The sequence below is a fragment of the Corythoichthys intestinalis genome, chromosome 7, assembly GCF_030265065.1.
Source record: "Corythoichthys intestinalis isolate RoL2023-P3 chromosome 7, ASM3026506v1, whole genome shotgun sequence".
Lineage (NCBI taxonomy): Eukaryota > Metazoa > Chordata > Actinopteri > Syngnathiformes > Syngnathidae > Corythoichthys > Corythoichthys intestinalis.
This window is the reverse complement of record NC_080401.1, coordinates 42,337,882-42,354,098: the sequence shown is the minus strand read 5'-3', so window position 1 is coordinate 42,354,098 and position 16,217 is coordinate 42,337,882. Positions and strand designations below refer to the sequence as shown.

The following is a 16,217-nucleotide window of genomic DNA, read 5'->3' as shown; positions in this document are numbered from 1 at the left end:
ACAAATAAAAATGCCACATGCCCAAACCCATTTTGCCACATACCAAATCAGGCTTGCCACCTGTCCTTTGAAATAAGGAATCATTCCGAATTGGGAATTTAAATTTGCGTTCCGTATTGAACCAATATGGAATATATATAAATAGATACATTTCTATGCATTTTATGCAGTTTTGGGGATATCCCTTTTTATGTGTCGCCTGCACGACTTTGGGTGCAGGGGAGTGGGGGTGGGGTGTCCCCTATTTCTATTTCTGAAAGGCGGCAACCCTATACAAAATACCACTTTTTGTTATCTGCCCTGCTGTCATAATATGCACTTTCAAATGATAGTTTGACAAAAATTTAGTTTCAAGATGGATCAACGTGTAGTCACTACAATATAAACTATGTATGTTTTGGAGTTGACAACTGGAGTAACACTTGTAGAGCGCTTTTCCACCTTCAAGGCAATCAAACCTCTGGGTTGGGGAACAACTACCCTGTTTTGTACCAGATTTTGAGATGTTTTTAAAGAAAACAACAACAAAAAACGTGTTTCTGCATTTTAAATGAGATGGATATCCAACTGAGATTTTGATTGAGAAGTAGAATAAATAAATACTGAATAACAGTGAATATTTATTTTACTCTGCTAAAATTAACATGTCCAGATACTATAATTCTTTGTAACTTCAAATATACCTTTGTATCCTAAAATGACAATGACTATTGATGTCACTTTCTGATTAGAAAAAGAATGATCTTTTATTATAATTATAAATGCTTTCCAATGGTGAGCCACCCAGTCTTTTTCTCATTCAAGTGTGGTAGTACATTCAAACACAGCTGCTTCTGACTCACACACAGCATGTAAAGCTTTTTTTTGTGTCATATTACACCTGTAAAATGATCCGACTCATGAATGTGTTGTGCAGGGCAAGTATGGAGCACTCTCACAAATACACCATCAGACATTTGTAGTTTTAAAAAAATCCTGTTTTGTAAAATATCTCTTTTAATCTACAATATATTTTGTACATTTATAAAGTAGTTTAACAACAGTAACAGGCTTCTGTCTCCCCTCTCCTCCTTTGCTCTTTTCCCAGGTGTAAGGTGAATGGGAGGTGCATGCGATGCAGGTCACACCTGGGAGCGACATGGGTGTGGTTATGTTATATCACTATTGTTTGAGAGGAGAGAAAGAAGGGATGTGTGCGCTAAAAAGCATGTCAACGATGCTTTCAATTATGCTGTAGCCATGCTGATGAGTCGTAGTTTTCACAACAGGTAAACACGTACGGATGTGTTGTTTTCATACTGGGCAAACTTCTTTAAAAGATTTCAGATTTGTGCCTGAGGCAAGCTTTCACAGTGGATAGTCATTTACAAACCATTCACCGTAGAGAAGTCTCCCGTCTTGTGTCGGCATGGAAACGCGATGTAATGAGTTACAAGATAACCAAGATAATCAGAAGGTGTTTCTTTTGTCTCCTTACAGCACGGACTGTACACTTTCATGAACAGCTCATCGTCATGGATAAGGACAGCACGGAATCAGGTATGTTTCAGCTTGGTATGGATCGGATAGCTTTTGATGTGTGGTCTATATTTTAACAGGGACCCTGATGTTTTACACCTAACTGCTTTTAATAATACCGCCATGTACAAACAAAGCCATTTGTTTTTTTTGTTTTTTTTACATTTCTGCCTATATATTCATGATCTGCTTAATGGGGAAAAACATAATTCAATATTCATCAATTCAATATATGGCGGAAAACACTCAGGTGACTTGAAGTTCCACTCTGAAACCCCCAATTTGGCAAAATTTCAAAATTGTCCTATATGCATGTGTGATATATCATTGGAAAGCTTAAAATCTAAATTTTCTAGGGGAAGAAAAAATTGGAACTGGAGGGCATTTAAAAAAAAAAAAAAAAAACTGCAAAACCCTAACTGTACGTGAGAGCACGCCAGAGCATAATTAAAGACGCCATGATTTACAACATGTTGTTTGATTTTCTCAGACATTCTTGTCTGATGAAACTTTTACAGTGACCTTTCTGTGCGCCAATTGTTGCCACCATGTACACCTTAGCAATGTATCCTTTTAAGAGACTTATAAGAAAAGCATTTTGAGTCGCTACTCACACCAGCTGTGATAACACATAATCACGTTTGCCACACACATAGCCACAACAAAATGTTCCACAGCAAACAGATGCAAAAATGTCAGGGACATGACAACGCCTTAACCTTGTACGCCCTGAAATTAATCGAGCTGCTTGACTGGACATTGAGTTACTAAACCCAGATTGTTGATTGTGTTATTGTACAGTTTTGTGGCCATCTGATGTATGTACCATGTCTGAATGTGCGCCTTTAGTTGTAGGGGGGACGGGAAACTGATAAGCATATGCTTCATCCCGTCCGCCTTTGTCTTCTTCTTCACTTCCTTCGGGCAAATCATATCACATTTTGTAGTTGCCAATGATTGTCATTGATACTGATGATGATGACAATAAAATTTCATTTACTTTAACGAGATATTATTACTTACTTACCTTGTTTCGATCCAAAAACTCCATGTAGCATGTATCATCGAGTGTCAAGACATAAATGTCCATGGCCACAGCCGGATTCCGGGGGGATTTTACGGGTGGAACATGGTAATATAACAAGGGTTGCAATGCAAAAATCGCAGACATCAAGGAGTGGTTGCGATTTTCATTTTGATACATTTACCCTTTTACAAGTTTTTTTGTTTTTTTTTTCAATTTTTCTTAGTTTGGATCGATTATCATCAAAAATATTGGGGAAAATGCGGCAGTAACGAAAAAAACATAAAGTTAAGCGATAGTTATGAGGTAGATATCCGTTACATATTTACAGACGCCAATTTTTTTCATCGTGACGTAATTTGTTTAAAAGTTTAAAATATGTGAGTGAAGAATTTTTTGAAGCCTTTTTTTTTTAACTTAATGTAACCCTTACTTTCCGTGCCTGTGGAGCTGTGGGTTGATCGGGTTACAGTTTTTATGTTGTGGTGCATTTACTCCGTCTTCTCTACTAAAATAATGACCGACACGGCAGGACAGTCTGTGTCTTTATTCTCGCAGTGCGGCACCAGGAACTCTGTGTTCCACCTAAACACGTCCTCTGACAACACAACCTAGAGGAACAAATATTCGAATGGGAACTAAAATTATACAACATAAATATTGAATTAAATAAACACTGCATCACATATGAAAACAAATGCATAATAAAATAAATAATAGCCTATATAAATTAAATAAATTGAAATGAGCAAAAACACCAATAATCAAATTAGAATAATGACACAATTCCTGCTTACATTAATATTAGACATCAATTAATGATTCTAAGCTAAAAATGAAAGACATTTCGAATAATAAATACGATTACTTACCTTCTTTTTATGGCTAGGTTGAAACCAAAGCGGTTGCGCGACGTCTGTAAATGGGGGATTCCAGGGTAAAACGTACAAATAAAAAATAGTTTGGGGGATTAATGCGCCATGAATCTGCGATGGCAGCAAATAGACATATTGTTCTATCAAACACAATATAGTTCTTTTGGCTTAAAAAACAGCAGTTTATTTTAAAGAGGGGTGCAAGAGCAGAAACTGCTTTTTCAGCCTTGTTTGTGTTTTCTGTCATATCCGTCGTCAGTAGTTGATGTGCAGTACTTACACTAACAGCATGGCTGCGAACAGTAGCGATTCAACGTTTTACAGTTTTGCTCAATTTTAGCAAATTTTATGACCACTCCAACACTCCTTTTGTTTTTTGTTTTTTTAATTACCGTATTTTTCGGACTATAAGTCGCACCTGAGTATAAGTTGAATTTTGGGGGGGAAATTTACTTGATAAAATCCAACACATAGAACAGATATATCATCTTAAAAGGCAATTTAGAATAAAAATAAAATATAGAACAACATGCTGAATAAGTGTACAGTATGATAATGTTACATGATGCTTGAACAACTAAATGTGAACGTGGCCGGTATGTTAACGTAACATAGCTATTAAGAGTTATTCAGATAACTATAGTAGGGCTGCAGCTATCGAATATTTTAGTAATCGAGTAATCGACTGAAAATTCCATCGATTAATCGAGCAATTGGATAAAACATTTATACATATACATGAGATAAAAAGACATTTAATCCAATATTGAACCATTTTCAGTCAATCAATGTCTTTATTTTCGATGTACATTGTTGAAAACAGCCAACAATTGCATCTAAGATGTGACTAGAAAAAAAATTCGCTGCTTTCACTCAAAAAACTTCTAGACCTTATATATATATATACAACATATTTCTTACCTAAAAATGTAATTACGCTTGATAACACACATCACTTCAAAGCTATGTGTTTTTCCCACGTGTTTCAATTTAGTTTCCATTTGTGTCAAGCTATTTTTAAGTCAAGTTTTAAGTTAGTCTAAACTGTAAGTACTGGTAGGATTTTGAGTTTTTGCAGTCTTCAAAATAAATGTATGATACGTGCTGTATTGGAGCACATTTATTCAGCAATGACTACTGAGCTAAAACTGACAGTTAGCTTTATTATGTTTTAATTTTACACCCTCATCACTCTACAGCGCTGTGTTTTTACAGCTTAAATAAAGCCTGTATGTAAGACACGTTAGCCACGCATCAACAGTGGTCATAAACAATAGAAACCTAGCCCTCCGAAGGGCTAACGTTACGTGAGCATGTGACAGTAACGTTATATTTATTAGCGATGAGAAGTCTACTGCTTAAAGATGGCGGCTGTTTACTAACGCTGCCCAAACGCGGCCGAGTCTGTCATTTCGCATCTAGTCCTAAATGCATGCGATACCTATGAGACGCATCGGACACTACCTGCTACCAAACTAGCATCATACGGGCGTAGTTTTTAGCAACGTCGGCATAGTTTGTAGCGCCTGTCGGCTGCGGTAAGTTTATTTTATTTTATTTTATATTGCTTCTTCCTCTACGCACGTGACGTCAGCACGTTGTCCCGCATTAAAAGTAGTCCGGGCAAAACGGGATGCTTAGAGCTGGCAAAATCAATCGATTCCTGAAGGTGAATAAAATTACTCGGATCAGTTTTTAAACTCGAGTTACTGGAATTGCTCGAGTATTCATTTCAGCTCTAAACTATAGCATAAAAACACTTGCTAAGAAGTTTACCAAACCATCAGTGTCACCCCAAAACACCAAAATAACATGTGAAATGATATCATAATGTGTTAATAATTTCACACATAAGTCACTCCAGAGTATAAGTCGCACCCCCAGCCAAACTATGAAAAAAACTGTGACTTATAGTCCAAAAAATGCGGTACCCTAAAGACATAGAGCAATTGGGGTAGGTCGTTTTCATATTGTGTCTTCAAAAAAAGGAATTTGGAACTTGGTGCAAAGATATTGTAGACTGTAGATGTATTGTTGCTTGAGTTGAACATTGCCATAGACTGCAAAATTGTTGTGAACAAAATATATACAATAAGAAAAAGCAAGTAGCACAGTGGATATTTCTGTAAATATCTGCCATCAAATTTTGTCCCCCCCCCCCCCCCCCCCAAAAAAAAAAAAAACTTTTTTTTGTGTGTGTATAGACAAGTTTCCTTAGCGAAATATGGACGGCGTCATCTTGGAAAATGCCCGCTCCGAACTTCCGGTTTTGAAGAAGAACATGAATTGCGGTTGAAGTAAGCAATGTGTTGACAAAGTTAAAACTGCAAAATCAAACCAGAGGAACCCACGGAATCTCCCAAAAATTGATTCGGCACGCCATAGATGAGACTCCGAGACGTTCTGTGCTGTGCGTGAACTCTTATCACTTCATTGCACATTCCTGGACAAAATTATAACAAACTGTCAGTCTGGCCACGCTACGCCACTTGAGTGACCAAAATGAGGTGACATTACAAATATTACATTTGCCGAATGCAGAAGGGCGGACACGGATTTTGTTGTTACAATGAAATACTAGAAGTTATGTACATATAAACAAAAATAGCATGCCATTCTGTTTTATTGCAGGTATTGATCGCAATAAAACATTTGGACAACATCATTCCATTTTTTGTTTTATTTAAAGCGATTGGTGCACGTGCAAAACAGGTCAATAAATCACAATTTATAAAATTGTTAGAAAAATAGCATACGAGAATGTTATATCAGACAGCAGAGCTCTGGAGTCTCGCCAAACTTTCACCCGACATTACGACCTCCAGATGGGCTTTCCCTCATTGTCCTCAGTAATTCCAGCTCCAGTAGCGTATTTCAAAGTTGCTGCAGTTAAAAGGCTTGGAGTTGGATCTCAGGATCGAGCTTACGGTCCGCCGCAAGACGAGCCACCGTCTCCCAGTCCAGCAAAGGCAACAAGTGGTTTCATGCGAAAGATTTTAGCTTTACCGGATACATGAAAATGCAGGGATAGGAAGAACATACCTTCCATAACACAGCTGCAACATGGCTACAAAAACACCCAGTCTTTGTGGTGGCACGAGCACGGTCCCCACAGTCAAACATGGTGAGGTTCCCAGATGTTTTGAGGTTGCTTTGCTGCCACTGGCACTGGACTGCTTGACCGTGTGCATGGCATTATGAAGTCTGAATATTACCAACAAATTTTGCAGCATAATGTAGGGCCCAGTGTGAGAAAGCTGGGTGTCCCTCAGAGGTCATGAGTCTTCCAGCAGGACAATGACTCAAAACACGCTTCAAAAAGCACTAGACTAAAGTGGCCAGCAATGAGTCCAGACCTGAGTCCCATAAAACACCTGTGAAGAGATCTGAAAATGGCAGTTTGGAGAAGGCACCCTTCAAATCTCAGAGACCTGGAGCAATTAGCCAAAGAAAAATTTTCTAAAATTCCAGCAGAGCATTGTAAGAAACTCACTGATGGATACCGGAAGCGGTTGTTCGCAATTATTTTGTCTAAAGGTTGTGCTACCAAGTATTAGGCTGAGGGTGCCAATACTTTTGTCCGGCCCATTTTTGGAGTTTTGAGTAAAATGATAATGATTGAAATTTTTTTAATTCTCTTTTGTGTTATTTAATTACAAGCAAAATAAATGAAGATATTACTACCGAAGCATTTGTGATTGCAATCATTTTCTGGGAGAAATTGAGCATTATCTGACAGAATTGCAGGGGTGCCAATACTTTTGGCCAGCAGCGTATATCTGCATCTGCTGTCAACGCTCGAGAGGAAGTGACGTTGATTTGAACATGCACTGTAGCAATCCGTTACAATCCTGTCGCCTGTCACAATCGGGTAGTGACAGGTGCAATCCATATATTTACTCTATACATGTATATAAAACACATGAAAAAACTGAACACAAAAATGACAGTGGATATCTGTGTCAAATCTAAACGATAACTGTCAGACCTCCAATTTGATTTAAATTGGACTTAGTAGCCATAGTCAAAGGCAGCAAATGAGTTAATTGTTTAATTTACAGTTTGCCTTATTGGCATGGTTGTCCGCATTTTTGATGTGCAGTCGCCAAATTATCCACCAAAACCTACAGAACCAGGGCCGTTCCTGACCAATTTGGTGCCCTAGGCAACATATTTATTGCCCCCCCCCCTCTTTTTTCACCACATATATTTAAACACTCACACTGAAAAAGCACATTCTCTCTTTGTAATTTATTATATAAAAAAAGACAACGAACAAGTGTAGAAATTAAAAGAAAAATGCTGTAATAACTATTCAAAAGCACCAATGAAAACGCTTCTAAACCAAATGCATTAAACAAATTACAATTGTTATTACAATATGATTAAAACCCACCCACACAAACCTATATAAAGACACATAGAACACTTTAAAATTCAATTTTTTTTTTCACCTTGACTTATAAACTTACTCACCTTGTCTTCACTGATGCAAAAGCATCTATTGCACTTTCATATGAGAGTTGTTTTCAAAGGTGCACTTTCCTGGACTTGGTGGGCTTGGACTTGGTGCTGATGTGGATAAGTTTGCTGTAAAAGATGGCCCAGGATGTACAGAGGTAGAATGAAAACATTTCAGAAGAGCATCTACAAAGAGAAAAAGTGGAATGTTACATTATATTAGTCAAATAGCTGTTGATTGTGAAACCAGCATAACATAACCATAATAGCGCCTGAATCCGGCCACTATGTTTGATGGGCGTAGTTAAAAGAAAATAAATTCTTGAAGCACGGCAACTACACAGGACTATCCAATAATAATGAATTAAATAATATATGATAGCAAAAAATAAATAAAAAAATTGAATATGTTTTTACATGAATGTGATCGCCATTTTAATGAATTAATGACAAATTTAATAACATGTTTGCATTTAAATCTGTGGCACTTTTAGTCCCCCATACCACAGAACGTTGAAATTATTAATTCCATATTTAATGGTGTATTTATTTATTTAACCTTGGCACTTGTAGGCAAGGCACATTTATTTGAAAAGCACAATTTAACACAAGGTAAAAGTGGTTCACATCGCATGAAAATAAGCAAGACAATTTTAGTCTCCCATACACTTTGTCCAAATTTCTCTAAAATTGGAGGGGGAGTAAATTTAACTGAAACTAATCCACAGCTGGCTGAATAGTGAAAATATTTCTAAAACAACAGCCTGGCTAATGATACAGTATAATTTTGCTTTAGCACCAAGTCATATAAGCTCTATGTAAATAACCGCTAGCTTGCAGTTACGCTAAGTCTACGTGCTTATGCTGTTGAAAAAAATCATCACAACAAACCTCTGTTTTTCTTCACGTCTTTGCTGTCTTCTTTCTTTTTCTTCTGACCCCAAGGGCTTTTGTCTTTTCATGAAGTCAACTTGTCACCGTAACGTCGCTCAACTGCGGAGGCTAAAATTAGCAGATTCAGGTAGCTCGCTGGTCTGCTGGGTGGTGAGACTAGGGTCAGTGGTGAAGTTATCGCATCATAGGAAAAAGTGAAACGGGCAGAAGGCACACTAGAAAAATGATTTCATTATTATTTAAAGACTTCTTATGAACGGTTTTGTTGTTCTTTTGTTTTATGGTTTTGTATGATTTTTTTGAATACTGCTTTCATCAAATATTATTTGAATACTTTTCTTGGCGCCTTTTTGGACGCTGGTGCGCCCTTATGCGGTTGCTTAAATTGCCTTATGGGCGGCACGGATCTGTACAGAACCACAATTTTAGCCTAATGAATGCCTTGTACTGCCGGCTCATATGTCATCTGAAGATACCTTGAGTCATTAGTGGTTTCCTTTTGGTGGTGGAATCGTAGAATCCCTTCGAGAGATTCTCGTGATGTTAACACATGTGAAGATGTTACAACACGAATTGACGTGTACTCTCAGGTCTCACATGGCAGGTGAGGGCCAATCAGCGTGACTACCACAAGAGGCAGATGAAGAAATCCTTCCTGGGCTTCCGGTGGGGCCGCTGCTCGGTGCGATTTTTCTTTTAATGACTTGATTTTCAACAATTTACACATTGTGTCAAGCAATTTCACACATGAGAGATGTAGCAGATGCAATAAAGCTAAGAAAGAGTTCCAATTACAATTAAGTCTTGATTTCCATTCTGTGTTGCCAGGACAATCAAGTACGCAGCTACAAATACACAGCTCTCACTTTCCTGCCGATGAATCTGTTTGAGCAGTTCCAGCGAGCCGCCAATCTCTACTTCCTCTTCATGATGGTGTTGCAGGTCAGCAGTGTTGCTATTCTTACTTTTAAAAAAGGATTTAGTTACAGAATCTTACTTTTCAAAAGTAATTACAGTTACAAATTACTTCTCTTAAAAAGTAATTGAGTTAGTAATTCAGTTACCTGAATGTAAGAGTAATTAGTTATTTGGCAAAGTAACTGGTGTTGCCTTTCATAAACAAAACATAGTAACCTTTGTTATGTTTGGAAGTCATTTAAAGTAGTGAATCAACTGTTAAAGTTGTTAAAGCTGTTAAAATTGCTCCCGTTATTGCATTAGTGTTATTGCATTAGTTCCTTTCTGTCTACTTTGGACATGTGAAAGTTTTAAAACTGTTTCATCATTCAAAGATGGATTCAAGTCAAGATTTTGCTGATTTAGGAATATCTTAGATAAAAAGTTACTTAGGTTCGCAAGGAAGGTTCTCTACAACAGAGCCTTCCTGAGAAGTCTACTGCTTTAAGATGGCGGCTGTTAACTAATAAGTCTATCATTTCGCATCTAGTTCTCTATAGACCCTACCCACGTGACGTCACAACTCCGCCCTCCTGACTGAAAACTAGCATTTATAAACGCTATAGTGCAATGACATAATCAAACAAGTACTTAAAATACGTGATTTTATCCATTTTTACCATAAATGGAGCAATCACCGCTATCTGGTTCATGGAATACTATTACAGCGCTGCTCGTGTTTGTAACTATACACGCCTACATGAGGCACGTGACCACCCGCGGCGACATGAGAGAGTGTCGCAACTCTCTAAATATATTACACTGGTGCCGCCCAATTGTCTGTCAACACATGTGTTTACCTGTTACGGCTACGTACATTCCTCCTATTTACGGCGTGTTTTTCTGCTCGTTAACATTAATAATCAAAATGGTGAAGGTGTGTGTTGCGGTCGGTTGCAATAACAGAGAAGATAGATGGAGAGATTTGAAGTTCTACCGGATTCCGAGAGACCCGGTGTTCTGCCAAAATCTCCTACATCGGCGAAATGTCCTACATTAGTCGAATTTGACACCCAAAGTACTACCGTGCGCTCTAAACTTGTTTTGTTTAGATGCATACAGGCATAACATACTAAAAAAATGCCTGAAGAAAATACTTAAATGTAGTTATATCAAATAAGGATGGTTTAAATTTGCTACGTGACAAATGTGGTCAACTGCTTCAAAGCTAACACAAAAAAAAAACAATGGTTAAAAGTATTAGAGGGTAATACATGCAAAAAGTATCTTTGAGGCAGTAAAAAGGTTCTAAAAACCTAAATAAAAACAAAAATGGTGAGTTCTCGCCGCTTCTAACCGATGTGCGCATGCGTGCGGATGCTTGCGCAAGCGCGCTGAGCATTGTGTAGGACGTTTCGCCGCGTAGTAAGGAATGGCCGAACACCTGTTGTGAGGAGAGCGAGATGGGCTGCTGCAATTCGACGAGAAAACTGGGCTCCAAACGATTACCACAGATTATGTAGTAGTCATTTTATATCTGGTAAGATGCATTTAATATATATTTAGAGGGTTTTGGGCTGACAACCACAATTAAGATCATTGCTCGGCTAATTGCCGACAACATACATGTATGTATGTAGTGAGAGTGCTATCGCGAAACCATATAAACATTAAAAGCCCTAGCTCCATTGACAAATGACATGAAATACATTAAACTTGACAGTGGATGTTAGCAAGAACAAAAGATTTTGAATTGAAAATTTCGTAACTCACCTTTCCAAGCACAAGATAGATTCCTGCCGAATTTTCGTGGACGAGGACCTGTTTCACCCCACCAGCAACAAAGTATTTATAAGCCTCCAAGCTCTTAAAGTTTATCAAACTTTCATGAGAATAGGCTGATTTTGTGTGGACAAGATAGTTGTAAATATCAGGGTAGCTAGCAGATGTCAGGCAAAGACGGCGAAGACAGCGGGTCGAAAAACATCGATTTAGGCATCAAATATGGATCTGGCGAATGGATAAACTGAAGCTTTTCCACATAACGCCTTTTATGCAACTCATCCAGTGAGTTTACGGCATCCGAAAGCACCGACGGACAATGGGGCGGAACAATACAGCGATCCCGTGATTTTGTGACGTCGGTGGGTAGGGTCTATACAAGTGCTAACGCCGCTGTGTCTGTCATTTCGCATCTTGTTTATACACACTACATGTGATATCTACCGTAGCATCATGTGGGCGTAGTTTGTAGGCTATCAGCTACGGTCAGGTATTATTGGAGCCACTTAGCATCGCGTTTGCAACGGTGTCACAACTCCCTGCCCTCCTTCCCACTCTTGTTCTGCTCTCTCATCTCCGTGAGTCCTGTCTCTGACATTTCTCGCTTCATTCAATAAACATAGTAACGCACGCCTTTATATCCTCAGTAACGGTAACGGTGTTGCCAAGATGAGAAAAGTAATTAATTAGATTACTCACTATTGAAAAAATAACGCCGTTAGTAGTGCCGTTATACTATAACGCCGTTATTAACAACACTGGTTTAAGTTACGAATTACTCTTCCCAAAAAGTAATTGAGTTAGTAACTCAGTTACCTCAATGTGAGAATAATTAGTTACTCGGCAAAGGACCTGACGTTACTTTCAATGTTCTACACATTATTACATGATCTATAACGTCTTTCACATCAAATATGTTTGTACTAACTGATTGAAATTGAAATTCTTTTTCGTTAAAAAAAACATAGGTCACACTTTTTACATTTTTTTTTTGTTAAATTTCACCTGTATAAGAGTGTAATTGTACGTAAACTTTAACATTCACATAATCCGAGAAAAAAAAAAAACCTTTTTGTTTTCACCGGACCGTGACCCTCGTACCGAGGTATGTGCTGAACCGGGACTTGTGTGGACCGTCACACCCCTAATTATATATTTCAATATACAGGTGAGGCTCTGAATCTCTTCTATATCCTATCTTTGTTGTAGTTGTTTTGATTTAAAAAATTTAAAAAAAAAAACACAAAAGGTTTATGGATACGTCATTCAAAAAAAGTTTAGGGCAAGTGACTATTTTTGGTAATAAAAAACAACAACAAATTATTATTATAATGTAGCATCTATAAGGACCCCGCCTTGGCCACTTGGTGATGATAGAAAAACTGTCCATTATTTTCAAATAATTGTACCCACCTGAACGCCACAAACTGTATGTACAAAAACTAAGCTAAATGCTAACGCTAGTGAGAACGCGAAAGCTATGCTAACACTCTGAGCCATCTAGCACCGCGTTTGCAACAACGTCACAAGCCCCCCCCCCCCCCCCCCATTCTTCTATTGTAGTCACGCACGGTTTCACATCAGTAACGGTAACGGCGTTGCAAAGATAGTTATTAGAATAATAAAACAATAATTAATAAATAATTAAACAATAATTAATTAGATTACTCACTCCTGACAAAAATGACGCCGTTAGTAATGGCGTTATTAACAAAACTGCAGATCAGTTCTTTGCCCACCCTTGTCGTCCTCTCGTCCAAGGGCATAGGTTTGCGTAGTGACGGTAGGTATATAACACTACTAACTTTACACTACTAACTTTTCAGGATGCTCAAATGGTCCCCACCAACTTTTAAGCAATCTTATTTGCATTATACAAGTATAATATCTTCTGTTATGTAGGTAATTTAGATTATCTTCCCATATGTTGTAAGGACAGAATTGATCCTACCATTATTTTAATGAATTGTTTTCGTTTTGTTCAGACTTACAATTACCCCTTTTCACTTGCTGAATGTGCCGGCCCATTTTTTTCCCCTCAAACGCGTGCTTAATTGGCTGATGACTTGCATTCATTTAAAATGTATTTATTTATTTTCTATATTATGTATCTAAATTTTTTATTTGTAGCCTATACAGACACTTTTCAGATAATCATACATTATCATAATCAAAGTAAAAAGTTTTCATTTTTTGTTGAGTTTGGCTGTGCTTGTGGACAAAAGCAGTAGTGTTTTTAGACAGACTATCGTGAGTGGTCTTATATAAATGTTTTTTTTTTGGTTTTTTGTTGTTGTTGTTTTTTTTTTTTTTTTTTTTTTTTTTTTTTTGCATTCCTGGATAGTTAAGAGATCATAAACAAGTTTGTATTTATTGTGTATGTTAATATAATGTAAGTTATGTTGAAATTGCAACTTAATTTTAATTTCAATTTGCTAATAAAATCCAGATCTTTATTCTGGAAGTTTTCAAAATGTTTCTTTTTTAGTTTTTGAAAACAAAGGTTTAAATCGAACAGTGCATCACCTGAACCAATACATATGAAAGTTGGTATAAGTCAATATAGATTTATTTTAGGGCTGTCAAACGATTAAAATTTTTAATCGAGTTAATTACAGCTTAAAAATTAATTAATCGTAATTAATCGCAATTAATCACAATTCAAACCATATATAAAATATGCCATATTTTTCTGTAAATTATATATATATTCTGTAAAATAAATTGTTGGAATGGAAAGATAAGACACAAGATGGATATATACAGTGGGGAGTGTACATTCAACATACGGTACATAAGGACTGTAGTGGGCATTTCACTCTACTGTCATTTAAATCTGTCTATGCTGTCCTCACTCCGAAGCATCTACTTTTTCCAAAGCTAGACAGCTAGTGAACGATGCCTTAATAATCAGACTTCTTCCTTTTTCATCTGATTTATTAATAAAATAGCCTCAAACCATTGTCCTCTTTAGACCGTCATAAATCTAAAAAAAAAAAGTACACAAGCATTGCATTAGCAACAACGTTAGCTTAGCACGCTATACAGGTTCACGAAACATAAACAAAAAGTGTCTCATACAAAAAATAGAACATTTCGCTTACTAACATAATATGTACATTCTTTACAACAACCATACTCACGGACAAATCTTGTCCAAGGATCATATAAGCACAACATTACAACGTAGGCGTCAGCCCGAGACGTCGTGCAGCCATATTGAACTGGCAAGAAAAAAATAAACCATGTCGCAAAGCGACCACAAGAGTTCGCTGTTAGACAGCACAAAAAGCCTTGCTGTAAACTTACCAAAAGGCAGAATACTGTCTGAGCGGGACATGTGCGTTAATTGCGTCAAATATTTTAACGTGATTAATTTAAAAAATTAATTACCGCGCGTTAACGCGATAATTTTGACAGCCATAATTTATTTTGTATTGATAACTATCAAATAATTAGGTTCATATTCGTGAGAAATGTAGCCCTGACCCTCGTTCACCCAGTCTGTTTGGTATTGTTAATGTCCCGTCCCCAGCAAAAATTGTACATACAGGTTATGCTGTTAAATCTATGTTTTATACATATTGCCTACCAATGTTGGTACCAAACCTACGCCCTTGCTCTCGTCGGACTGTTACGGGGTCTCTATATACTCAGTTTTGTGTTTTTAAAATGGCGTGTGCCTAACTATTACTCTTATTACACAAAACCTTTTCATCCTGACAATAAGGCGCACCTGACTATCAGCCGCACCTACAAAATTTGACAGTTGTTCATGTAAAGGTTGCACTAAACTCTAGTTTCCACTGCTCATTGGCACCATTGACTGTAATAGATGTCCAATCATGTGGCTCTTTTCATCCTTCTGCTACGAATTTATTTATTTTAACAAGTTTATCACTAGTAGATGTCCAATCCATTTGAAGTGAGAGGGTGGCTGCCATCCCACCCACTTCAAGAAGATCGGATTTTTATCTCTGTCAATATCAGCCAATAAGCTAAAAATGAAATCAGGGCCTTTTTTATAGGATCATTTTTATAATATTTTACCATCGGGTCATTCAGATATTCAGTCTGAAAACTTCTTCTTGAACACAAACGGTCCATCAACAAATGTTGACAAACAAAAATAGTATTGAAATTGTGTGTTAAATAAAAACAAAGTTCCAACAAAAATGCATTTTATTGTTTTTGGGGACTTGTTGAACAGAGTAATAGCATTTTAAGTCATTCCATTGAGAAAAGATGCTACGATCTGTAAGCGATTAAAAAAAAAAAAAATTCTACTCATATCCCACTGTATTTGTTTCATACACATCCACTGTTTCTTCCTCCCAGTGCGTCCCCATCATTTCATCAGTCCAATGGTACATCTCCATCATCCCGATGATACTCATCCTCTCCGTGAGAGGAGCGAAGGACCTCATTAATGACATGGTGAGACTGCCACTCCCTGCGTCCCTCTTAGGAGCTTCTCACTTTCCGCTCATCACTCAACGCGTCATCGACACTTGTCTTAAGAGTCGCCGTAGAAGACTCACGCATGAGAGTTTACACACTCTCCTTCGTCGTCCTCATTGACTCCTCGTCCTCTCCTCATTGACTAAACCAGTCGTCCCAGTAGCATTAATTCCCTCGCTATATCATTAAAGCTTTTCCCTCTTAAACGCCAGGGTGATGTTTTGCATGCACGACTCTCTGGTTAAGTGCATCGCTGAGTTACGGTCGTTAACGGCTCTCCGGCTGAAACGCTCGCTTGACCCCTC

The 16,217-nt window shown here is 37.5% G+C and overlaps 1 protein-coding gene across 1 annotated transcript in view; it reads left to right on the top strand.

The window, feature by feature from the left end:
- The first annotated feature begins 1,488 nt into the window (after positions 1-1,488).
- The window catches only part of atp8b3 (ATPase phospholipid transporting 8B3), a 67,198-nt gene continuing 52,469 nt past the window's right edge, over positions 1,489-16,217 (top strand). Inside the window, exons 1-4 of the mRNA XM_057841184.1 lie at positions 1,489-1,539; positions 9,363-9,454; positions 9,601-9,714; positions 15,790-15,888. Of these exons, the coding sequence (XP_057697167.1) occupies positions 1,515-1,539; positions 9,363-9,454; positions 9,601-9,714; positions 15,790-15,888 (330 nt within the window). The 5' untranslated portion in view covers positions 1,489-1,514. The remainder of the gene's footprint in view (positions 1,540-9,362; positions 9,455-9,600; positions 9,715-15,789; positions 15,889-16,217) is intronic.